The sequence below is a fragment of the Nilaparvata lugens genome, chromosome 1 (genome assembly GCF_014356525.2).
Source record: "Nilaparvata lugens isolate BPH chromosome 1, ASM1435652v1, whole genome shotgun sequence".
In the NCBI taxonomy this organism is placed as follows: Eukaryota; Metazoa; Arthropoda; class Insecta; order Hemiptera; family Delphacidae; genus Nilaparvata; species Nilaparvata lugens.
The window spans coordinates 40900384-40928328 of record NC_052504.1 but is presented as its reverse complement, the minus strand read 5'-3'; the positions used below and the strand labels follow the sequence as shown (position 1 = coordinate 40928328).

The following is a 27945-nucleotide window of genomic DNA, read 5'->3' as shown; positions in this document are numbered from 1 at the left end:
GCTTGGAGAATATTAACTGTAGAAAACAGCAAACACTGCACGCTATGATTTTTCAGGAAATTGCCGCTGTTAACACTATTGTAGACTAATCTATGATTTATCTCAGTTTTTGACATTCATAACTTATGATAAATTTTAGCATAGAATTATGATCATACACACATATTTTAAATATGTATTATATCATGTAATAGTATGAATATTTTATCGGTTGCAAACAATATCTTTGTCTGTCATAGAATGCATGATTTAGCACATATATAACAACAAAATGATTTTAGAGAATTAAAATGTAAAAAAATAGTTTCATCGCATGTCAAAACAATAGACAAAATTGATTGTTTCGAGTGCCATAGTGTGAATAAGATGCAACTTAGAAAGCAGTAGGCCTACTACTGTATTTTACTGTTTACTATGGTGAAGAGAGTCAGCCACGCCGTACCGCGTCAACTGTTTCCCTTTCCACAGCGTCAAATCGAATCGCAAATAAATAACAATATACATCAATGGATTCGCAATGAATGTGGCTACATTAATTATTTGTCTAATTTTCTTTAGATTATTTGCTTCGCAGTTAATCGGAGAAAACAAAAATCAAATCGAAAAACCCCTAAATTTTTACATATATATTATTTTATCAAGGAAACTGTTTGATTTATTGAGGAAATGAATACGACTAATATTTTAGTCCATAATGTAACGAATCGAATGACATATGATAGATTTTTTTCCGATTAATGGTTACAGAGATAATTGATTTCCAGTTTGCTGTTTACTATGGCTAAGAGAGTCAGCCGCGCCGTTCCGCGTCGACTGTTTCCCCTTCCACGGCGTCAAATCGAATCGCAAATACATAACAATATACATCAATGGATTTGCAATGACAGTGGCTACATTAATTATTTGGCTCATTTTCCTTTAAAACTACTTGTTTCGAAGTTAATCGAAGAAAACAAAAAAATCAAATCACAAACCCCCTAAATTTTTACATATATATTATTTTATCAAGAAAACTGTTAATTTTATTGGAAAAATGAATATAACTAATATTGTAGTCCATAATGTAACGAATCGAATGGCATATAATAGAACTGTTTCCGATCAATGGTTACAGAGATAATTGATTTCCCGTGTTTACCTGCATTTTTCATGTTTTGGGGGGGTTGGGGCGGAAAGCTCCAAGGGGATTTCTTGGGACTTTTGGGAGAATGACCCTCTGGGAGGGTTCTATCGATGGTGGGAAATTCAGCTTTTATTTAATTTTCGGATCGAAACTGCTTTTTTGGACCTTCATTGACTGGGCTATAAACTAACTCTGCTCATACACATGACAAAACAAGATTCTCCAAAAGATTAGCTTCAAGATTTACCTTTAAGGAAATACTAGTTCAAAGTTTGAATAAATCTCTCTATAGATAGCCTAGCTATCTAAAACGTATATCATATTGAAGATTACAATTTTAATTAACAACTCTGATTGATAACATGAAACAAACACAAGATGATTTGATAACCACAGTAAAATAATATTTGAGCTATACTTTCTTGTAGGAACCCTGTAGAGAAGCTTTTTTCACTTAAATTATGTAGTTCTAAATTTGTTAATCATGATACAAATTATATACTCCATGCATGTTTCTATTTAAATATTTTACAATCCACATATCCTACAAAATTACAAAAATCCTACAATTTACAATTAGCTATTGGATCACAATTTGATTTGTCATTTATTAGTGATTTATCACTTGTGATTTATCCAATGAATTAGGTTATGACGCCTTCAATGTTTATGTTTTGCCTCACCCATTGTAGTGTGGTATATTTGATATATACAGGAGCAGTTGTTAAGATCCCTATTTTGCAAATAAATTTGCAATATGTTAAGTCTGTTCGGCTCGCAAATATGCTGGGTTCAGACCACAGCTCTAGCTCAGTAGTAGATGCATGAATATTCCAAATATAATGAATCACCATAGGGTTCAATAACTGGTGATCAATAATTCTTACCGCTGTTTTCGTGAAGATATTGAAGAATACCAAAAAGATAGTTGGTGACTGATTATCAGTAACCATATATTCAATCGAGAATAATGAAGATCAACTATGGTTTTTCTAGTTGATTTTTAAAACACTTGTCATGAATATAGGTATGCACCAATTTACCCTTTTGAAATTCCTTGAAACTTACAATGGCTGAATAGTATTACTATCACCAAAGGATGATAAGTAGTAAATGCTCTGAATAAGATCAATATTAATCAATTCCTTAATTATATATGCTGCGGAATGAAAATGCTTGATACCAAGACAGCTCAAACTGTATATCACGAGATGAATTAGGAAATAATAAAAACTTCTAAGATCTTGTATGCTGACATAAAACATAAAATATATTCCCATAAAGTAATATATATATAAAATATTTCTTGATAATTACGATTTTCTTTGAATAAATAAATTCTCTAATATTCTAATAATTCTCACAGGATTTGTTAGCATTCACAGTGTTGTGAGCAGTAAAAATATATATATTAGTAATACTGATATGTAGACTTCAAGTCGGTTCAGAACTTAACAACTTGGAACCTGTTCAGTCTATAGATTTAAAAGAACATACTTCGAACAATGAATAATAATTAATGAAAATAATCATTTAAAATCTCAGGGTTTGTGTGTTTGTGCCATGCATGGAAATAAGCTTCCCACATAGGCTATATCAAATAAATCCATAAAAGAGTTCTTATAACTTATATGATAGTGGTTGACACATTGCGAATTTCTTAAATTTGAATAAAAAATTTATATAGCACTTTAATCAATTCCCCAATTCACTGACAAAGGCCTTATTATTAAATGAGCTCATTTAAGACAATTTGCACACTCACTATAATGATGTTCTTGTAGTTCTCGTAGAATAATTAATTATCTCCAATAATTAATTAGCCAGGTCCTTTCGTCTCTGCAGGGCTCGTGTATGGTCCAGATTTCTTACAAGTTTCTATCAGTATTAAAGATATATTTACGGGAATAAATTACATTTAAGAACTCTTTAACAGCACTGAGTTCACAAATAATCAAACATTAATTACATATACTTGACATTTAAAAAGGGGATTGGCTTGATGCTTTTGAAAAATTAATTGGAAAGAAGAACCCTATTCTCCATGTGCTCCTCATAGGTCGAGATCACAAGCCAGAGAGAGCAATTCTCAGAAAAATTTCATCTCTTCCTTTAACGATTTATAAGCTTTCCTCTGATTGGCTTTCTAATCCTAGTAAGACGTGATGTAATTGGTTACTTAAGATTCAGGGTTTCTCCAACTTTGTTATACAAAGATAAATAAAAGTTTATGAATAAATAAATTAAGTAATAGTCTGAGAGTATTCCAATAAATAAATCTTGATATGTGAAGCTATAATACGATATACATTTAATTTTTTATGTGAGCTTTGTGTACTCTTGGTTTTCATACTTTTTTGGATTTCAATAAATATTCGAGTAACAATAATAGTCGTTCTTATCTATTTACATAAACCTTCCCTAGTATATATAATATATATTTTGTGAGTAAAAATTATAATTCAATTCATATCAGTTGATTGAGCAATCAGCTGATTTGTTAGATATCGATTCAATAAGTTGTTGATTGATCTAAGATCGATTGATGTATTAAATCAAAACAAAGGATTCTAACCTCAAATTGTACATGCTATCTTTTTTTTTTATAATCTGCCAATAATAAACAAGCCGCTATATAATTTTATTTCTGCCAGAGAATTCTCATTACTGTTTAATTACAATTTTGCATGGTTTTCTTATCGCTTAATAGATAACATGATTACTTTTTATCATAAATTAATAATATTCGATTTTATTTGAGTGGTACCTTGACTAGGCTATCTATTCTTTCAATTTTACAATTCTACTAAAGCTCAGTTATTTACTTCAAAATTATTTCATGGTGCTAAAACACAACGTCATACCGTATGGCAAAATCGCGTCCACACGTACATTCAATGCTCGCCCGAGGCGCCTTTGAGCACGCCAAAATACCGACAGGGTTCCGGTTCGCCCACATGCCTCAGCGAACGCAAGCCCATACATGTATGCTCACCCGAGGCAAACGTGCGTGTGTACACCGTTTAAAGTTATTGCTTCCCTCATGATGGCATCATTTGTTTGGATAACTAGTTGAATTGGATTCAGTATATTAACAAAATAATCTACTTCCATATTGCCAAATCGTGACGTCATCATCGGATAGAAAACTTCCAGATTGTGTCTATTTCAGAAAGATGTAAATTATTATTCATTAGAATGGTAAACTCCCGCTTCGCTCCTGCTGAAATACACACAATCAGCTATGTAAAACAATGTAAACAAACTCCACAGAAAAGTTTTCTATCTGATGCTGACATCACGATTTGGAGATGTGGCAGTAGATGTTGGCTTCATCGACTTTCAGTATGAATATACAATGGGCCGTGTCTATTCTATAACTGGTCCAAGCTTCGAACATATTTCGAACCTCTAGCGCTCCCTTGCGTAACATCTGGCGTAACATTCATGATTTGAGCAAGTGCGGAGCGTGTTCCAGGTGCTTATATTAGTACGCACCTTAAAGGTTCGAACCCACTAGAACGTATAAGACACGGACCGTGTCAGACCATGCCAGGCACGTAAAATAACAACTATGCCCACTACACCGGATCAACAGCGGTCTATGCCAGTACATTACGCGTATGGTACGCGTATGATACGGGTATGATACGCGTATGATACGCGTATGATGCCCGGTCAGAAGTTGTTGGGAACGCGTCAGTTAGCAAGAGAATGTAGCGGTGAACTGATTACCAACGCGGTGCATACGCGGTTACAACGGGGTTTGCAGGCGTCACGTGCCATGCAAGGAGCGTTCCGTCACAGACAAAATATACTGGCTGACAAATGTTGACCTGGACGTGCATGGCCGGTGACGGAACGGTCTAATGGGTGCATTACATATCAAATGATGCAAAGAATATTTTTTTGCATGTGTCGGTACGGGCACGGTCATGGTATGATACGTTCTAGTGGGTTCGAACCTTAATACGTGAGCAGTTATCGAGCAGCCTCTAAACCGTCAAATCTCATCTCAAGCAATTTTTAATTGTATATTCTGAGACTGTCAAGATAATTGCTTTGAGAAGTGGTCCAAATAAATTTGATAGAACATTTTATGAATAGAAAAATTTTGAAACAAAATAATTTCACTCTATATAAATATTTGAATGAAATTTATGTTAAATTCACAGAGTGAGAAGTCTATTATTTTTTGACTCCCAAACAGAAAGTGACATTCCACTCTACACTTGCTGATTTGAGTTCGTTGTGTTTGCAAATCAAATCAAATGATCAACATTCAATCAACACAGACACGGAATACGGAAAAGTGCATTTTGTAATAATAATTAGGCTATTATTTTTTTATATTTAAATGAGTGATGAGAAGGATAATTTAAATATCTTCTAAGTAGAAAGAGTGTTTGCAGGACTGCGTATCGTGCTGACTTCAACATTCTTGTTGATTAAAAAGTAAAATGCCAAACATTCATTATTTATGACTTCAAAATCAAGACTGTTGAATAATACTGCATCACCGGAGTGTGTTGCAGTTCTAAGGGTAGGCTAATTATTTAAATATAATTTGTTTTTTTATTTACTATAGCTTATGCTTTATTACCTCAAGTTAAGTTGAAAGCATTATTATTAGTCATACTCATACTAGCTTAATGTGCTATAATACTGTAATTAGAGACTAGAAAGTAGGCCGTATGAAGGAAGTTTATTAAAAATGGGTCTATGTTAATAAGTTGTAGAATAATGATCACCTAGAACGTACATAAGAATGTAATCATTGACTGCGTAGGCTATGTGCAAGTGCATTTTGCAAGTCAAATCATGCGTGAGCCAAAAACAAAATTTGGAAATTGCCATTAAAACACGTTACTTCCATGTTGGTGCTCCCACTGAATGCAACTAGCAAGTGCAAAGCTTCAGTGTGTTAGTGCTTCTATTGCTCTTTCCTAGTCTTGTTTCCTATCTGCACACTTGGTCATGCATAGCCAAGCTTGCACATGCATATATATACGCGTTTGTTTAATGTAATCACACCATTAAAGTCATTCAATTTGTTTTTTTTTTTAATTTCAGTAATTTCTAAATAAATCTATAGGCCTATAGGCTACTTATGTAAAAATATACTGTACGCTCCTCCCCTCCTTCCTTTATGAGAGTGTAGTAACGTATTCATTGAATTTTGATTTGAAAATGCCTAGGCTAATTTTGATTCTAAACCTAGCTTTACCATGTTTAGCTAAATATTAGGCTATTGCCATAAGCTAATTCAATGCGCTACATCCGAGCTTGTATGTTTCATTATCTATTGAGCCCATAGCTAGCCTTTATATTCACTTTTTACTTTCGATGTCTTTACTACGGTCCGAAGATCGTGGATTTGTGTATTTTTTTGTCGATCTCCCAATCAGGGTCTTCAATAGTCGAGTAGACAGGTTGGCAGTGGGTGCAACGTGCACCGCTATCTTCTAAGGTGGTAGTATTTCTGATCTTCAATGGATTCTGTCACTAAATAGTATTGTCTTGCAGTGAGATACTTTTTCAGTTCCTTGTGGAACGTTGATCGTGAGTTTCTCAAATTGTTTAGGCTATCTGACAGAATATTGAAGAAGTATGAAACTGCTTGTATTTGTACGCGTTAAAATTTGTTGAGCCTGTGCTGCGAAAGGTCAATTTTTAGCTTAGTCCTCCTATTGTACCCATGTTGACTATTTCTCAAATTTGGGTCTGAATTTATTGCAAGGACTACAGATTCAAGTATGTAGATTGAAATCACCGTACGCAACTTTTATTCAATCAATAGTGGTCCATCTTCAATCTTCTTTCGTAGGACCATTAGCCAGCCAGATGAGCTGGTTAGGTCATCACGTCAATAAACAATTTCACACAAAAGTTTTTGACAAAAAATAAAACATAATGGCATAGATGGCCAAACACGGTGATGGCCGCTAAATGTCAACTATAGATTCCTGAAAAAATTCACTCAAGGAGTAGTATGGTCTGGCACGCAGCCAGGACTTGAGTCTTCTCTTAAACTCACTGTCACTCAAAAGACGCACAGATGGAGGTAGCATATTAAACATTTTAATAGCGATATTCGGATAACAGTTTTGAGCGTTACTTAGCCTACATCGAGGAAAATTGACTTCGAGAGCATTTCGAAGTGAGTAGGCACTCTGCAACCCCCTCAGATTCACTGTCAGATTGGTATTCCTAATACCAACGAGGGAAGCAAAGATAAACTGGCTAAAAAATGTGAGAATCCCGAGTCTGGCGAAGAGTGGCCCACAGTGCTCCAGATGACCACGGGATGACAATATCCGAACTGCCTTCTTCTGCAGCAGAAGAATACTCTCACAGTGTGAAGAGTGTCCCCACAGCAGTATTCCATAGATAATGTGGCTATGGAACAGTGAATAATAGGCCATAATCAAATATGCTCATCAATCAGCAAGCACTTCATTCTTCTCAACATGTAGATCACACGAGACATCATTATATCAAGAAACTTGGTGTAGTGCTTTGTGTTTGTTGTTTTATCAGTTATGCCGTAAACAAAGAGGATTTGCCTCTTTGGTGTAAAGTTTATATTTACCGTCTTGTTTTTGTTAATTTTTAAGTTCAGCTTCTTGAACATTTTTGTAGTTGCCTCAAGTATTTAGTTTCATGTATATGAAGCTAAATATTAAATATAAAAGTTCAGTAAAGTAGGGATTCCATTAAACAAGTTTCCTTGAATTCAAGGAAACTTGAAACTACAAAACCCAAAACTTATGTAGGTAGACTTTTGAGATTAAGAAAACTTGAATTGTAAACTTGACTGCAAGTTTGCAAAAGTAGTTCATTTTGCAAAAATCGCTGTTTCAAATGAAGTCAAGTAAACTTCATGGAAAGTTAACTAATGTTAACGACCCTTAACTCACGTTACATATTATGTAAACCAGATTTATCTATCCAGTTTGATAGTCAGCTTTATTCTGAAAAGTTCTGTAGAACAAATTATGATTTCCTCAACATTTACTTATTTATATGCAATATTGTAAAAATCTACAATTTTTTTCTTTCACCATATTTTTCATGATGACAAATATTTTTGAGATTCAAATTCAATTGAAAAAGTTATTTATTCCTCATAAAAAATTGCCCTTATGGATATTCTAATTTTTCTACACACTATTCACAAATACCTGCAAGGGTTCTCTATTGTTCTCTAATTGTAGGTTTGGCATAATGTGCTGGAAAATGCGTGTTTTCCGCTGCGAACTGTACTTTTTTCTCTTTTTCCGACGCTACAGCAGTAGTCATGAAGAAATCGATCTTATATTTTCAACTTGTTTCCTCATATGGAAAAACGCACCAGAAATCATGCATGGTTTTCTTTGGAGGGTGCTGGAAAACATATTTTATTGAAGTACAGCGTGTGAAAACATAAATATATCATTTTGAAGCTCAGAAAATGATCCAAATTCCATAGATTTAATATTTTCTTGCATCTCTTGGACAAAAAAGTTATAATATGAAGACATTTGAGAAAATGAAGAAAAATGTTTTGTTCTAGACTCAGAAAGGTTTTGGAAATTTATTACTAATGAATGTGCGTTTTAGAGAAATCTTTTATACAAGAAGAATTTTAGAGGAAGGTTTTTCAGAAATTTTCGTGCAAAAAACGGTGAGATATGTTGAACCTTTATCAGAATAAAAACGATACAACAAAACCCTGAAAATTTTGGCGGCGATTTTGTTTTCGAGATGTTTGCTTGTGGTTTCGACTTTTCATTGCGTCATCTAATGGAAATTGTGTTATCTTTTACGTTTGTCTACGGAAAATTTCCACAGAGTGCCTTTCTTAGTACATTTGCTCCCGGACTATCTTAATGTTGAAAGTAGTCGGGAAAACGTATTTTGGCCTCAACTTGAATTTGGCCAGAAACAAAGTTGAACAATTTTTTTAACAAAAATTTACGAACATGTTTTTGATAATAAAACCAAATTTTTAGTTAAAAGACAATTTTTGTTCCCAATCTATAGTTTGATTTCAAGCATGAGCTTGATAATTCAAATGCCTAGAGCAATAAATACCAGGGATTTAAATGTTACTTGGAAACACTTTTTAATTTATCTATTTCCAATTAAGTTTAAATTTTTTCTGTATGGAAAAGGATCATGTATCTTGAAAATAACAAGATAGGCTATGTCATAAAATAAAATCACTAAATCAAAAAATATATATCAATAAAGGTCCCTTACAATGATAAAAAACTAGACACAGAGGTCTATTAATTTTTCCTCCCTTATTCCCCCCTCTATTCTATACTATCCAATATGATGATAAATTTCTGTTTGACAACAGTTGATTTATCCTTATCTGTTTTCTACTCAAATTAGAAGCATTTCCCGGTTTTGCAGATTAGATAAATTCATAGAGATCAGATCAGTACTGATCTTGCTACTGTGTTGTGTGTTCAAGAGTTATTTTTACCAGAAGTAAGTTCGCGTATGCAGTTCAATAGTCTAAAGTTCATATTAGTGTTTACAAATATGAACATGGTTGCTTCCGATGATGGTAATTCAAGAAATCTTTAATTTGTAGATATTTTTTTCAATTCATAGGAACATTTCTATTGGGGGGGGGGGGGGTGATTATTATTATCATCAATTTTCATTTAATCTATAACTGCTTATAAAATTGAACTCATCGACACTGGATTTGATTGCTGAACGCGATTCGTCGACGGGAGCAGTCGAATTTCAATCATTTAACCACGACTTGAAAATTGTTCTGGGCCCGCTTTGGTTTTCTTCAAGGTTTAATTTTTATTTTGCTATTCAACTAAATAATCGTGTGAATCGAATCCAACCGTTGTGCAAATTCGGTTCCCTAACAATTTTAGCGTTTGATCAAGTTCAAAGATTTATTTTGTTTGTGCTTAATATAAATAAAGTCTATAGGTACATATTTAGTTGCAACCTATACGAGGAATATGCGGTGTAGATAAATGGTAGGAGATGAGCCAATTACAGTGATGAATAGGGTCATAGAAAGAAGCAAAGTTTCCAATTTGTCGATTAGACTCTTGCTATGACTTAGTCGAACCTTGTTACGACTTTTACTTCCTCTCAATGATCAAGATTTGTCATCTTTCCAACAACATAATTTAGAAATTAAAATAGATAGATGAGCACAGCATGTTTTATTTTGTTATGTGAATTTCATGAAATAAAGATTCAATTTTTATGAGAAATAAAAATGTTTCATCCAATGTACGTTAAAACAAAAATAAACACTTATTCGCAGTATATATTTGTGATTCATGCATTGAGTATTGCTCTTTAATTTTTAATATCACAAAATAGCCTACTTGATTGGTTTTTGATATGATTTATATTTGCAGGATCGGAGCAGACTATGACTGCATTGGATGAGAGCCTACTGAGCCTGGAGAAGCTGGATCGCACATCACCTGAACTGTGGCCTGAGCAGAGTAAGAAAATAATTATTCCTACTTGAATTCTTTATTAAGATAATAATGTAAAATAATATTTTATTATATAGATCTTCAAAGAAAATGAAAGGGGGTACTATAATAGGTAATAACACTCGAGTAACTCTGTAGAAATGAAGAATAAAATAATATATCGCTCCTATCCATCGACCTACCTCCTTGAACGATATAACTTTTATGTATTTTTGTAGATAATTTTTATGTACTTTCTAGGGCTACTCTTTAAATAAAAACATTTATAAATTATATTTCATTGTTGAAATCTGACTGTAACTGTCTAATTCCTAAGCAACGATTGTAGCCGCGCCTTATTAACTCATATAGTTATTGTCTCCATAGTCGACTCATATAGACTGAGTACAGTATAAACTAGTACAGTCGCCGCGCGGCTGGAATCGTACATTTGCCGCTTAGGATTTGGACCTTTAGTAAGTAAGTAATTGTAAGTCAATCAAAGCTCCCAAGAAATCTAAATACAACAAATGGTTTATGTCCTCCCTTATTGTTAATAGAATAGACTATAGCATGTTGTTTTTGAGAAAAAACATCTTCGTTAGCAGAAATGAATAAGGTAATTCAAACAAATAAAGTTTTATTCTCGGTTATCAAAAAGTTTGAATTTTTTGTCTATATTCTCAATCTATTTTTACTAATACATTTTGAGTTTCATTTCCGAGTGGTTCAAATTGAGCACGATGAAACCTGTAAGTTTTTAGTTTACTGCTGGGAAGTTGATCTAGGGAAACGGCGATGCGGAACATCTGAGAGGATTCTCTTACCAATGAAAAACATACACAAACATACATTTTCACATCTTTATTAGCTAAATATTAACGTTAGTTATTTCCGCTATGAACAATATGTCTTTGAGCTCATACCTTTTTCAATCTTAAGTTGAGCAATTAAAAAATACATTTGCAAATACAAAGAAATGGAAAATTTCGGGGAGCTCTCTCTCCTCAGTCAATCTTTGCTTGCTGTTGCACTACTCATTCTGATATTTTTTTAATTTGATGAAAAGGAAAATTCATGTTATTTAAATTAATTTCCAGTTCCAGGCGTGTCTGATTATATGCATTTAAATGCATTGTCGACACACCCACTACCAAAACTTTGGAACAAACCATTGGACGAGGAAGATTACGTTCTTATGACTCGTGAGTAAATAAATTAAGAAATTCATTTTTTATTATTAAAATCAAATAAAATTGAGGAATAAGCTCAACAATAACAATTTAAATTGAAAATTAATAAGAATTGAGAGAATATATATTTGTTTGTTCCATTACCAGGCCTAATTTCATTTCAATCAGGTATGATGAGTGTTATCATAAGCATTCTAGTTTGTAAGTAATGGAAAAATAATAATTAATATGCACATTATAATAGACTATCGAAAAAATCTTCAATTATTATAAAAAATGGATCAAGTAGGCCTGATAAAATTGAAATTATGAATGATAGAAGTTATTGGAAAACCTTACTGTAATCAAATTCAATCAATGTTCACTAGAGTCTGAGTCATCATCTACTACAAGCCCAGTATCTTCTACTGCTGTTGACGTTTTGATGGATGAGTAGAAAGGATGATGAACTGGAGGTACATAAGGCAGAAGGGACTGTAGATCATTGTACTTTGCGGTGTCATTGCCCTCCATTTGGATATAGCGGCTGGAGATCTGTAACTTCATTTCTCTTCCTCTTGGATAGATTGACGGAAGAAAATTGGACGTCATCACTATTTGAGTATTTGTAGAACATTACATATGGATGCCCCCTACTGATGTGAATCCACTGCATTTTCAGCCACTCAACTTTGCTCTTTTCTGCATTCACCTTACGATTGGTCACATTGTCGAGAATTGTTTTTGGAGACTTCATCATTTGTTGCTTCATCACTGTCACAGAGAAAGGATTTTTCTTTCTTGCCTGGCTGATTACTTTTACCCAATCACTTGGTACAAAGATCTCATTGAAAAAACGCTTCTGCTTTTCTATGATGCCGAAATCCTGATCACACGGTAGGTATGAATGACCAGAGACCAAGAATTTATGATGAATTTCATTGACACAGTACTGTACTGAATCAGTAATATGAGTGCAAAATGCCACCATTTTAATATTTCTATTCTGACCTCCGCACTGGTCACTGTACATTATCAGTTTGCTAGTAGACACATTATTTTTTATAAAATGCATAATACAAGAACCTATTTCTGCTGGTCCCCTGGAAGCAATAGTTTCATCCCATACATACATATGAGCATCATTAGTGGACAAATTGTGCACTCCTAGACAATAGGTCCATAATTGTCTCTTGTAGTAGGCTGTTCCTACAGAAAGTAAAGGTGTAGGTAAAGTTTTCATCAAATCAAATGCAATTACAGTCAAATCAGGATCAGTTTTTCCAGCTTCAGTATCAGCTTTCATGCCAGCTCTAGCAGACTCAGCTTTTCGCAAGTGAAGTTGTTTTTCCATTTCAATTGATGCAATATCACCATCTGCTCCTGCTGATTTCAATTTGATATCAAAGGCATCACATTTTTTGCATGTATCTGACAACGGTGAATGGAATGAAAGATTGAAATCTCTATTAAAAATCTTTTTGAAAATGAATGGACGAACTGGATTGGGGCATTCTTCTTTGTAGAGGCTGTATAATTTGGAGAGATTCAAATTTGGAGGAAGATATTTTCTAGATGGATTTTTATTGCGTGAATAATGGGATGAATAAGTGGGGAATTTTGAGATGAATTGCTTTATCTGATTTATTTTCTCTTCACTTGTTTTGAATTGACAGGGTTGTTTACCTCTCCTATCAATGGGAGGTGTACTTCCGTGAGGTTTTCCACTTAGAGCTCTTGTTAGACGACCGTCTGAGATGGCAAATGTTGCCTTGAACAAAGTCTTACAAACTTTTATTTCTATACCATTCTGGTTGGGCAGGTAATACATTCTAGTGTAATTTCTCTTATTAGAATCATTCTTAGTATAAGTTCGTTGCTTAGGGCTTACTTTGATCAAAGAGCAAATATATGACGTTTGCATGTCAAAATTTCCCATAGAATAGAATGATTTGAACAATTTTCTCCTATGTTCTGTGTCAATCAAAGTGCTGCACTCAACTTTACATGTACAGTCCATATTCTCGTTGAATTGCTTCTCAGGAATTAATTTTTTTGAAACATTATGGTACTGTTTTCCAGAATTTCTCAGTCTTTTTCTTTCATTCCGCTTCCATTTGCTTTCATCTTTGTACCTTCTTTTCCCACGTTTAGCTAATCTTACCTCATCAACCGGTTGATTATTATTCAATTCACCAGCTCCTGTTGAGTTGTCATTGTTTTGTCCGTCTCTGGATGAAGATGCTCTGTTAGTTTCCACAGCAACATTGTTCATGCAGTCATCATCGGTAGAAGATTCATCACCTGAGTTGGATGGCAAGAGGATGAGTCATAGATGTCTTCTTCCAGCTCAGACATTGAATCATCTGTAACAAGTTCAAAATAAAAAATTATTAGTTATTATCATAGGAAAAGTGGAACTCCTTTTGAGAAAAGTAAAAATCGTGGACGCGTTTCAAGCTACTCACCTTTGCATACGCGACACATAGAAATCGTGAGTGAGCTGCAAAGCAAGTATAAGTTTATTCATCATTATTTAACTTAATACTGCAGTTTCAAGAAGCATGGATAACCTCAACAATTAGAAAAGTAAAAATGCTCAAAAGTATAAAATTAATGAGTAATATGCTGCTTTGATTGAAGGTAGATGCATGACTCAACCATTTGATATACTTACCCAAGGTAGGCCTAATGTGTGTGTAATTAAAATTTTATTAAAAAACTGTACAAGCTTGTACATTAAAATAATTCATTTCTATAGAATAAAAAACTATTTTGAATTAATTTCGAAATAGTTCCAAGTTCTATGAACTTGAAATGAATACTAATATTGTAGAATGGTAGTAGAGAAAATCTAGCCAAAATATTTAGAGGTTATCTTGTTTGGAAAAATGATTCATCAATATTATGATGGAATCAATTAGTTTTCAGTCAAAATATGAAGAATAAACAAATATTTGATTATGTCAAGAAATAAAAGCACTCACCTTCAAACATTGTGATGAAATTCGAAGCAATATTATCGAAGACACAAAGCGCTGTTCAACATGACTTCTGCAATACTGGCCTATCCCACGAGCATGTGGCTTGGGCCAGTATTGCCATCATTTTCTAACGACTAAACAGTAGAGCAAAAACAAACTTGTGCTGCCATCTACGGGAAGAATGAGAAAGGTTGCTTAGGCCACTTTTACGTTTACATTTCATGTTATAGGGAATCTTTACAGCTGACTACTTGAATTTGATAATTTTGTGGGTTGGGCCACTATTGCGCTGAACGCCTCAATTTTATCTGTGGTGAGCGAAAATAGCTTAATTCTTTCTAGCAAATAACATAGATCATCTAAATTTTTACTTGACATTTATGACAGGTTTAAACTATGCCAATTGGCAAAACAATAATAATTGTCAATTAGTTTTTCTTTAGCTATGCCTAGATGATGGTTCTAGAATAAAAAGATTCAATTGATACTTTACACCAGCTATAAGTTTCAGAAGACAATATTATTGTCTTGTCAATTGGCATCGTATGAACCCGCCTACATTTTAGTTTTCAGGTATGATGATAGTTTGTGATTTATGCAATAGAGAAACAAATATTTTATTACAGTGTTTCAATAGAAAGGGACTTTCAAAATACTTTCCACTTTCATTTCATAATACTTTTTAATTACCGACGAAATTAGATTGTTTTTTTCTCCACTGAAAATACTCTGACTGTTGCATATTTTAGCCAATCCTTAATAGCGTCTTCAATTTGGGTCTCAATGCCCACAGTCGACCCACAAGATTTTTTGATAGAATCTGAAACATAAGGTAATATAAATTTTAATAAGAAATTCCATAATATGAAGGCAGATGAATTTTGCCACCACATAGGAGTTATTATTTGATACAGATGTTGCATGGTTAAAAGGGAATTGCTTTTAACAACAAGTACAGAAATTTTTCTCAAGTGCACATCTAATAATGTTATACATTTGATATTTGTTATACACATTGATATTTTGAATCACAAGGCGAGGTGATGACTGTTTTTTAGATAAAAATAGTCCATTACTATACAATAGTCAGACGAGAAAGTCACGCCAGCTGTTCGTTCAAACATTCAAAAGAACTAAGAATAAAGTAAGAATATTGAGTTTCCAAATTTTGTAGCATAGACGAATTTTAACTTGAAATACTCCTCTTTCATTAGGCCTATAGAAGTAAACAAATAAGGCTCTATATAAAAAAACGGTAGAAAATTTATTTTTTAGATTTATGAGTAAAATTCAATAGTTACTGTAGGTACATACTTAGTTTTATGAAAAAAAAACAGTTGTATCCCGATATTTCAACCATTTTTATTGGCCTACTAAATTTTGTAAACCTAGACCAAAAGGTTAAAATTATAATGAAATAATCAAAAATATCCTTGACATATATGGGTTGTAAACATGCATAAATTAATTGAAAATTTAATTTAAAATGAACAAGTTTAAGCTAAATTTCGTCACCATGGAATGACGATATTGGAAAATGTAATATTTATGAGCTGAACTCCGGACACCCGTTTTCAATTTTTGGATCACCGAGTTAATTACTGAACTTGTTAAAAGCAATCACTTTGATGTTAAGTGATTTATATTATATTAAGTTCAGTGTTATTATATTAAGTTCGATGGAATTTCTCAACACAAGCACTACCAAAACTTTGGAACAAACCATTGGACGAGGAAGATTACGTTCTTATGACTCGTGAGTAAATAAATTCAAAGTTATCTATCACCAACATATATTTTAAAATATTGTAAGTAATCATTTCTCTACATTATAACTAGTAATAAAACGTTAACAATGGGTACTTTTCGTATTGAACAGGATAAACATACCTCTTATATTTCACGTTTCAAATGGGTTATATTTAGTTGATACGGACACATATTTTTTGCTTAACTCAAAGTTCGGTTCACGCATACAAACTTACCGTCATTCTTGCATTATAATGCCAGATATGACAAATAATACTATGTGGACACACAAACTGTAAGTACTGTAAGACTCATTTGGATAGAAGATTTGACGTTTGGCGTGACTGAAACTGAAATTTTATTCACAACATGTTTTTACAATGTAATAATTAGAGAAAACAGTATCATGATGGTAAAAAGAGAAAATAACTTCAATAGCATAACAGCTGTGGTTGAAGTTCAACACTATAAATATTGTATATAATAATATGAACGAGACAGTCACTCAATTTTGATAACTAAAGAAAAAAAGAAACAAGTCTTTGCCAATTTCACACAAACAGAAATAGAGTAATAGTGAAAAAATAAAACCGGAAAAACAAACAAAATATAAAATTCCTCGAAGTACCTAACCAATTATACAGCAAATATATAACATAAAACGAATAAATAAAAAATAAATACATAAACCTCTGCCACCAGTAAAATTTTTAACAATTTAGTCAAAAACAGTCAAATTGAGCATCAGTATAGTGACAAATAAAGACAAAAGTTGAATTTAGTAATAAAATACTACATTTGGTGCAATTGAAGAAAAAATAATATTCAATAAAACCAATTGACGCGGGGAAAAAATGAAGAAAGTCCAAGCAAAATCAAAAACAGTGAAAAGTGTCTTGAAATGATGGGAAAAGAGCAACGAGAAATGTATGATAGTCTAAAGGATTAGTTGGCCTCTAGAATATTTCCTCCCCAATGTCAATCGTACATATCCACTCCTCAATTTCATTCCTGAGTTTTCCTGCTACCGCTCTTATTTTCTATTAACCTTCGGGGACGCGCGCATATTTTTGTAATACGAGGACGCGCGCGTTGTACTTTATACAACACTTGTTTCCTTCATTAAAATAGCTACTATATCAATTTATATGTGCAACTTTTACCATTATTTTCATTACAAGACTATTTTTGAATGTTAGTATGATATTTTTAGTATGTTTTGGATTTTTAATATTAGAGGGAACTAAAAAAATAATGGTTTTGTTAGAAAACTTTTAATACACATGGTAAAAACTCCGTACAGAAACATACCTTTCATTCAATGCTTGAAGTTATTTTTTATTTCTCAATTTTTGTTTGTTCAGGCCACTTCAGTTCTATTCGATTGTAAACAATCTCTCTCTTTTTTGAATTGAGGTGCTAAAGATACAATATGCTGGTTAGTGCAATATAAAATCTCATCAATCATATCAAGGCTGATAACTGATAAAAATGCTTCAACTTCATCTTTTGCATTCTTAGCCACCTTCTTTGTACCAGTGAGAATTTTTATAATATTTTTATTCTTAGTCTTGCTGGTTGTTGCTACTTCAGACGTACATCAGATTGTTTCACCATTCTTCCCAAGAAAAAACTCAATATCATCATGTTCGGGAGAATTTTCATCAACGAAATTACTGGTTTCTCATTCACTTCCATTGTCACCTTCTACTTCACTATCATCCGAAAATTCATTGTATTCTATCACTTCCTCACTGTCATCTGAAAAGTCAATGTTTTGCTCATCTTCTGAACTACTTTCATTGAGGAGTCGGTCTATTTCACTTGTTCTTAGAACATCTGACATCACGAAAATTGTCAAAACTGTTTATTATTAACAAAATTAATAATAACTCATCTGAGGCTATCGGTAAAATCACACTCACTTTCGAAAAATGGACCACTAGACTTCAAACTTTACACTAAGCTAGGACGTGCGTCATGTAAAAAGTACAACATTTCTGACACCGGTCTCTTCAACACTGAATAGGGTATGACCAGTGATTGATAGTAATGCAATATTTTGTCTATGGGCGGAGCTAGATGTCGCGGAGGAATACTTAAAGGTTACCAACCTCACGGATGTGAACTTCTCAATTAAAACGAAAAACTTTCTGACTGTTGTACTTTTTACAACGGCGCGCGTCCCGGAAGGTTAACTTAGTCGGGAGTAAATTTATCAGTCTCTGAGAGACCTAAATAAATTGTCTTCTACTCACATTTATAGCCCAGTCAATGAAGGTCCAAAAAAGCAGTTTCGATCCGAAAATTAAATAAAAGCTGAATTTCCCACCATCAATAGAACCCTCCCAGAGGGTCATTCTCCCAAAAGTCCCAAGAAATCCCCTTGGAGCTTTCCGCCCCAGCCCCCTAAAACATGAAAAATGCAGGTAAACACGGGAAATCAATTATCTCTGTAACCATTGATCGGAAACAGTTCTATTATATGCCATTCGATTCGTTACATTATGGACTACAATATTAGTTATATTCATTCTTCCAATAAAATTAACAGTTTTCTTGATAAAATAATATATATGTAAAAATTTAGGGGGTTTGTGATTTGATTTTTTTGTTTTCTTCGATTAACTTCGAAACAAGTAGTTTTAAAGGAAAATGAGCCAAATAATTCATGTAGCCACTGTCATTGCAAATCCATTGATGTATATTGTTATGTATTTGCTATTCGATTTGACGCTGTGGAAGGGGAAACAGTCGACGCGGAACGGCGCGGCTGACTCTCTTAGCCATAGTAAACAGCAAACTGGAAATCAATTATCTCTGCAACCATTAATCGGAAAAAATCTATCATATGTCATTCGATTCGTTACATTATGGACAAAAATATTAGTCGGATTCATTTCCTGAATAAATCAAACAGTTTCCTTGATAAAATAATATATATGTAAAAATTTAGGGTTTTTTCGATTTGATTTTTGTTTTCTCGGATTAACTTCGAAGCAAATAATCTAAAGAAAATTAGACAAATAATTAATGTAACATTCATTGCGAATCCATTGATGTATATTGTTATTTATTTGCGATTCGATTTGACGCTGTGGAAGGGGAAACAGTCGACGCGGTACGGCGTGGCTGACTCTCTTCACCTTAGTAAACAGTAAAATACAGTAGTAGGCCTACTGCTTTCTAAGTTGCATCTTATTCACACTATGGCGCTCGAAACAATTAATTTTGTCTATTGTTTTGACATGCGATGAAACTAATTTTTCACATTTTAATTCTCTAAATTCTCTAAAATCATTTCGTTGTTATATATGTATGTGCTAAATCATGCATTCTATGACAGACAAAGATATTGTTTGCAACCGATAAAATATTCATACTATTACATAATATAATACATATTTAAAATACAGTATGTGTGTATGATCATAATTCTATGCTAAAATTTATCATAAGTTATGAATGTCAAAAACTGAGATGAATCATAGATTACAATAGTGTTAACAGTGGCAATTTCCTGAAAAATCATAGCGTGCAGTGTTTGCTGTTTTCTACAGTTAATATTCTCCAAGCCAGGTTGATTATATACCTTCAGTTGAGCCAAATATATATGACGGCTGAGGCATAAAAAAATTTATACATTGGGCTTGTTGAGTTGAAACTTTCTATGATTCTCTCTGTAAAGTAGCTTATCTTCCGTTCTTACTAGTTGAATCTACATTATTTAGACAGTCCAATATGAAAATTCAGTAGATTCTAAAGATGAAAGCCATGCAAACATACAAATTAAGGAAGAGTAAGCATGCATAAAAGGTAGGAAAATCATGAAAGTGTTTCACATTTAACCACAAAGTACTCTACCGTATAAGATTAATTGGAAGATGATTCATTATCTTCTATTATTTTTGTTAACATATCGATTTTTCACCTCCACTCGCATCTTGTCATTCATTCATTACACAAGATTGGCAGAAGGTTTTCTTTATGTCGATTAATGTTGATTGAAATTGATTTTGATTAGGGTACCAAAAGAATAGATCATTCAAATTAAATCTGTTGAACATGATTTCTTATGACTTAGCATTCACAGATTTAGTTGGGTGAAGCTATTTGAAAAATGTACCTGATTATCAATTTTATGGTTTTTATACCATTCTAGTTCATTGTGATCATTGAAGGGTTGAAGTGATGAGTTAGTTCAAGTGAATTCTAGTACACAAGTATATTGTGCTTATAATGGGCTCTTCTTTATTTCCTATCGATGTTTTGCTCCAGTAGAGAAAATTTAAAATGTTGATTTTACATTTTATAAGCTTTATGAATAATATAAATTAACGGTAATATAAATTTGATAAGTCCAGTATTAAATTAATCGATGTTGATTTTCATTGTATCGCTTTGTATCAATGTTACTTGCACTGTTTGCAATTCATCACTATTCTCTCAAGAATTAGTTTTTTATGAATTTCATGATCTGAAAATTGAAATTCAAATGCTATTTGGATGACGTTCACATTCCACTGGAATTTTTTTACAATAATTTTTACGTTGAAGAGTGAGGCAATTCAATCAATTTGGAAGTAAAAGGAAATCACAGTGCGATTTGAACAGTGGATAGTAACATTGAAATTCAGTTGCTCAATTCATTTCGGCTTGATACTATCATTTGTAATTATAGTTGATCAGAAATATGCATTGTATATAATGTTTATATTTCAGTTTGACTAATCTTCTATCACAGTCTCGCTTTCATTCATTAACATGATAATCCTAAATACGTTGATTACCTTAAAGATGTAGCTTATCTTACGTCGAACAATGTACAATACAAACAATTTTCATTAAATTATTATTATGATGATCATTGGAATTTCTGCCTGTGATTGAGAAAAGTCATTTCATGAGCCTTGAAATTCGTACCTAGAAAAAGTTGCATTATTACAAGAATTTTTTTTATTTTTACTATTTATTATAGGTACTGTACATTGATTTTTGTGATTATAGAGATCAACTACTTTATTCTGAATCAGGATAAGGATAAATAGGGAAATTGTGAGATGGGGATAACATCCATAGTTACATAGCATCAATTTGAAAGCTCTGATAATAATGATTTGAACGGAACGGAACTGCGATTCTCGCTTGGTATTGCCTCTTCATGTTCAGTGAGAATAGAAAGCTTCAGAGTAATTCGTTCTCACTATATGTGATAATATTGGTAATATTTGATAACATTTGTTAATATTTGAACCGAATGTGCAACAAATTAATCTACTTTCAGCTTGAAAATTTTCAACTTATCAGGAGTACAGTGTACTCCTATATAGTATCTCAGGTAGGCCCACCTTTTTATTTTTTTTTGTTTACGTGATCTGATGATATTCATTCCATTATCAAGTGTTTAAATTATAAAGAGTGATGAAACAAGATGAAACACAAGAAAAGCTATGAAAAGAAATTTTGAATCTTCATTTTTCACAAAATAAGGATAAGATGAAGGAGTCGGACACATAATATATCATGAAACTTCGTTGAAAAACATCAATATCTGAAACTAGAGTTATCAAATTGTGTTACCTCTGACTCGTATGGAGAAGGCACACTTCAAATTAATATAATAAATTCTGTGAGCAAACAACGAAATCCTGATTTTTATCATGAGCATGGTTAAATCAAAAAAATTGTAATATTTTTTAGAGTATTGAAAAGTGAAAATCTATATACAGCGCAAGTCAAAACAATATACAAAATTAATTGTTTCGAGCGCCATAGTGTAAATGAGATGCAATGTATACAGCAGTATTATTCTGTTTACTATGGTGAAGGGAGTCAGCCGCGTCGGCTGTTTCCCCTTCCACAGCGTCAACTTGAATCGCAAATACATAACAATATACATCAATGGATTCGCAATGAATGTGGCTACAATAATTATTCGTCAGATTGTTCTTTAAAATTACTTGCTTCGATGTTAATCGGAGAAAAAAAATCAAGTCGAAAAACCCCTAAACTTTTACATTATATTATTTTATCAAGGGAACTGTTCGATTTATTGAGGAAATGAATCCGACTAATATTGTAGTCCTTAATTTAACGAATCGAATGACATATGATAGATTTTTTTCCGATTAATGGTTACAGAGATAATTGATTTCCAGTTTGCTGTTTACTATGGCTAAGAGAGTCAGCCGCGCCGTTCCGCGTCGACTGTTTCCCCTTCCACGGCGTCAAATCGAATCGCAAATACATAACAATATACATCAATGGATTTGCAATGACAGTGGCTACATTAATTATTCGGCTCATTTTTCTTTAAAACTACTTGCTTTGAAGTTAATCGAAGAAAACAAAAAAATCAAATCACAAACCCCCTAAATTTTTACATATACAGGGTGTTTCAGAAGTAGTGTCGAGAATTTTAGGGTATTGTACCTGGATGCTAGGAGACTACAAATGTCATATTTGAAGTGTCCAAAATCATCGGTTATCCTTATAGCTGCCATTTTGTTTTTTTTCACTTAAAAATTTTTATCTCAGAACGAAATGTTGTATTGATCTGAAATTTGGCATGAATATTTATGCCATAAAGACTCAACTATAAAAAATGAAAAAAAAATTTTCGTTGAAATTTTTCAAAATGGCGGCCATTTTATTTTTGATGGCGAATATCTCGAAAACCGTTCCATTTTACAGAAAATTTACAAGAGACAAAAAAGTAGCAAATGTTTTCACGATTCCCCATGATACCTAATTTATTAAGATTGGTCGAAGAATAACAGAGAATTAATTTTTTTCGTACTGCATGCATGACCACTTTCACCATTTAACGATCAATATTAATTTTTTAATTCCAGATGTATTAAGATGAAGCTTTGAAACTCGGTATGGCTCCATATGGCAAACAGATGATTTTACAATGGTTTTCAGATGATAATGTTTGTCTTGTAAAAGTATTGTTTGTTTTCATTAAAAGTAAAGAACCAGATGTAGTGCTTCATATTTCTTAGTCTCACGTTTCCTAGGTCTTATTTCTATCTTAAATTTCCAGTTTCAATATTTTCTTACGTTGCTTCTACACAAATATTTAATTATTGTAATGGAATTTAGTTCGCTGGAGTACACCGATATTCACTTCATGTATGGAGCAGCTCTTGGCAATGCGACCGAAGCAAGAAGAATGTATGCAGCTGCATTTCCAAACCGCCGTCTCCCCTCCCTTCCGACAAGGTGTTCACAAGAACTCACAATCGGCTGAGAGAGTTGGTTCATTTGAACGGAACAGGGTAATTGCTGGTAGGCCTCGAGCAGTTCGAAATGTTGCTTTTGAAGAGGAAGTATTGCAGAAATTCGATTTCAATCATAGAACGAGTACGAGAGCAGTTGCAAGCAAATCAATTCAAGTGCTTCTTCTGTGTGGCGTGTACTAAACAAGGAAAGACTTCACCCCTTCCGCTTTCAAAAAGTTCACTCATTGTTGAACGCGACTATGAGCCAAGAGTAAACTGGCCCGTTGGTTTCTTCAGCAAGACATTATCCAACCAAATTTTCTAGAAAATGTGTTATTTACCGATGAGTCCAGCTTTACAAGAGAAGGAATCTTCAACTCTCGCAACAGTCACGTCTGGGCCTTAGACAATCCTCATGAGGTCAAAGTGCGTGGTTATCAGCATAGATTTTCGCTGAATGTTTGGACGGGTATCTTAGGTATCGCGTGATTGGACCATACATTCTTCCTAATCGTCTGAATTCTCACACGTACATTACTTTTTTAAGAGACATACTACCAGAACTTTTGGAAGATGTGCCTCTTGCAAACAGATATAATATTTGGTTTCAACATGATGGTGCCCCTGCTCATTCGGAAATGTTGTTACGGACTTTCTGAACATGACCTATCGTCAGCGGTGGATTGGGCGGGGTGGACCAGTACCGTGGCCCGCACGTTCACCTGACCTCAACCCTTTAGATTTTTTTTTCTGGGGCCATATGAAAGACCTTGTTTACAGCACGCCAGTAGAAAACGAAGACCTTGTGGCAAGTGTGGTTGCTGCAGCAGGTGCCATTCAAGATGATGAAAATGCTTTTATAGCAGTTCGACGGTCCATGATTGAAAGGTGCAGACTGTGTAATCAAGTTGAAGGACGGCATTTTGAGCAATTGCTGCATTAGTATCAGTGAACCGATTTGAGTGAAATTAATATTTTTCTCTGTTATTCTTCGACCAATCTTAATAAATTAGGTATCATTGGAATTGTGAAAAAATTTGCTAACTTTTTTGTCTCTTGTAAATTTTCTGTAAAATGGACGGTTTTCGAGATATTCGCCATCAAAAATTTAAAATGGCCGCCATTTTGAAAAATTTCAACGAAAAATTTTTTTTTTATTTTTTATAGTTGAGTCTTTATAGCATAAATATTCATGCCAAATTTCAGATCAATACAACATTCGTTCTGAGATAAAAATTTTTAAGTGAAAAAAACAAAATGGCAGCTATATGATAACCGCTGAGTTTTGGACACTTCAAATATGACATTTGTAGTCTCCTAGCATCCAGGTACAATACCCTAAAATTCTCGACACTACTTCTGAAACACCCTGTATATTATTTTATCAAGAAAACTGTTAGTTTTATAGTTTTATTGGAAGAATGAATATAACTAATATTGTAGTCCATAATGTAACGAATCGATTGGTATATAATAGAACTGTTTCCGATCAATGGTTACAGAGATAATTGATTTTCCGTGATTACCTGCATTTTTCAACTTTGAGGGTGGCTAGGGGGGAAAGTTCCAAGGGGATTTCTTGGGACTTTTGGGAGAATAACCCTCTGGGAGGGTTCTATCGATGGTAAAAGATTCAGCTTTTATTTAATTTTCGGATCGAAAAAACCTTTATTGACTGGGCTATTAAGTCCATTCTATCTTGCTGAAATATGTCTCTAGTAGGACGTAATTTCAAGTTGGAACCGGTTACACGCCTATTAAATTTATGCTTATTGTTTTTTATGTAAAATATCAGGTTTTTTATGTAGAGCTGTCGAACGGTCAACACTTTAAAATCATTGAATAGATCACATACATGTGGGATAACGTCTGGGTTTGCCTAGCATAGTTTTAATTATATATTTTTGAATTATGATTAGATTTTTGAAATGTGTATTCAACGCCCCACCCCAAGCCCGTATAACATATTGTATAACCGATAGTGCATATTAGAAGTAAATTTGTTTTGTAATTTCCAAGCTATCCAGTTGTCTAATTTGACAAAATTTATATATTAGGTATTTCAGTTTCTGACTAAAATCAGTTTTGACAAACCAGGAAAGACTGATGGACTTTTCCATTGTGGCCATGCAAGACTGATCTAAGTTTGTACATGTGGAGAAATCGATCAAACTTTTCCATCGCTTCTAGTTTAGGCGGTGAATACTCAAAAAAAGGAGGTGTACATGACATGAAATATGTAACAATTCTTGACTTGGGGGACAGAAGTAGTTCAGAGTAGTTAGGAGGTAAACATACTGTAAGTCCACCAACCTGTGGGCGAGTAAACGGTGGAAGAGGGGTAGAAGGTATCACTTTTTTGTTTCCCCTCTGTGTCTTGAGAATTGTTTCTCATAGAAACAATTCTATGCTCCAAATACAAATAAACATGCTCCAAATACAAAATTGAAACTCATTAAATCAAATACAAATAAACATGCTCCAAATACAAAATTGAAACTCATTAAATCTACAACTGTGACCCCTTACAGATTTTTCATAGGTTAGATGGTTCCCGAGATAAAGCCGCTAAAAACTGACAAGTTCCAACCCCCCCCACCACATTTTTTCTCTGTAAAAAAGAAAGCTGTAGACCAATGAATTATTTTATAACTAATAACTTTTGCTGGCCAGGTTAGCCGAGCCGACTATGGCGTTGCACCATTCAATCTGCTAGTGCTACCAGGTCGTGGGTTCGAATCGAATCTCGCCGGTAGGCATGGAAGTTTGATGTCATCAAATCAGCCACATACTTTCCATTACCCATGCACAAGCTAAAAGCTGATGTGAGCATCATCCTCAATTAAAAAACAAATAATTCTTTCCTTGATTAATAATTCTTTTATAATTTTAGTAATTTATCCCGTGGGGGGTCTTGCAGATATAGGCTACAACATTTCTAAGTTTTTAAAGAGATGTGTTGGCAACAGCCATTGTATAGAAGATTAAAAGAATCAAAGATAATTTACATTAATCTGAAGACATTGACGTAAGTTCTAAGAAGTTGAATTACTAAAAATATTATATTACAATAATATCATAATAGTCGAGTCACCAGGTACTTTTTGCTGGCAAAAACTCAGAACATGCTAATTTTTTCGTGCAATAATTCTGGTCTATTGGAAATCGTAAATACAAAAGTTGACCCTCAAGCCCTGGAACTTTTTACAGTGTACCCCAAAAACCTCGGATTTACGGTGTTTTCCTGTTTTCTCATCTAGAAAAAATATAGAGAGCGAATGTTTCTTTCTGGATACTGGACTATATGAGTTTCTCGTGAAACTGGCTATTATGGTTCCCAATCTCATTTATTTTCAAAAAGTATTTTATTTTCCCAATTTCATTTATTTTCAAAAAGTAAAAGTAAAAGTATTCCTAAAAAGTATTTTCCATTACCGATTGGTTATCATTCTCCGGACGAGCTGAATTTATTTTATTTTTCTATTGCTTTAAAGCACCTGTGTGCTTTTGATAAACGACCCTCACCACCTTTTCCTTGCTCTGAAAAGTGATAACACGCACAGTCTCAAATCACTCGGGCTCGGGCCAGTTGAGTTGTTGAGTATCAAGTGCAAGTGCAGAATCAAGTAATAAGATAAATTAAGTGAAGATGTCGTAAAATGTGTGTTTGTGTTGCAGAACTGTCCACCCTTTCACATGGTGCTCTAATAGCCGAGGTAAAAAAGTTGCACGATGCTGCTTATAAGTTGGGTCTGGAAGAAGCGAAGGAGATGACAAAAGGCAAATATTTGAACGTTCTTTCTAAAAAAAAGTATAATAGTAATCTAAACTGAGTTTCGTATTTAATCACTTGAAACTGACTGTCTTGTACTATGTATCAGTGTAAATAGTTTATTAAATAGAAACAAATACTTAAGTCAAGAGTTTCATTTCAAATGTCTCTTTCAAACCTTCACTTAGTATATGAATAAACACATTTGGTATCAAAGAGATACAGTAATGAATAATTTCTAAATCAAACAACTTTTTTCCATGTAACGTAACGTAATGTGATCGTCTATGATCTATACCGCTTATGTCAGTTTTTCTTGAAATGTTTCTCTTCATTTCAGTATTGAAAATTGTGTTATTCGACTGTCAATATTTTAAAAACTACTCCTCTATAGTGAGGTCCACGTTATAATGGCAGTGTAGGATTGACAGTACTGTTGCTGTACTTTTCTATCATACAACAAAACA

The 27945-nt window shown here is 33.4% G+C and overlaps 1 protein-coding gene across 3 annotated transcripts; it reads left to right on the top strand.

Moving 5' to 3' along the window:
- Positions 1-5337: 5337 nt before the first annotated feature.
- On the top strand, positions 5338-27622 carry LOC111056409 (protein lin-52 homolog). 3 transcript variants are annotated; one of them, XM_022343773.2, is made up of 4 exons: positions 5338-5666; positions 10513-10602; positions 11676-11780; positions 27385-27622. In XM_022343773.2, the coding sequence occupies exons 2-4, from the start codon at positions 10527-10529 to the stop codon at positions 27537-27539; spliced, it is 336 nt and encodes a 111-aa protein (XP_022199465.1). In that variant the 5' UTR covers positions 5338-5666; positions 10513-10526; the 3' UTR covers positions 27540-27622. The 3 variants fall into 3 exon arrangements, with proteins under 3 accessions (XP_022199465.1, XP_022199464.1, XP_039289972.1); XM_022343772.2 differs by lacking the exon at positions 5338-5666 and adding an exon at positions 9534-9683 and having other exon boundaries at positions 27385-27615; XM_039434038.1 differs by lacking the exon at positions 5338-5666 and adding an exon at positions 9563-9925.
- Positions 27623-27945: the final 323 nt, after the last annotated feature.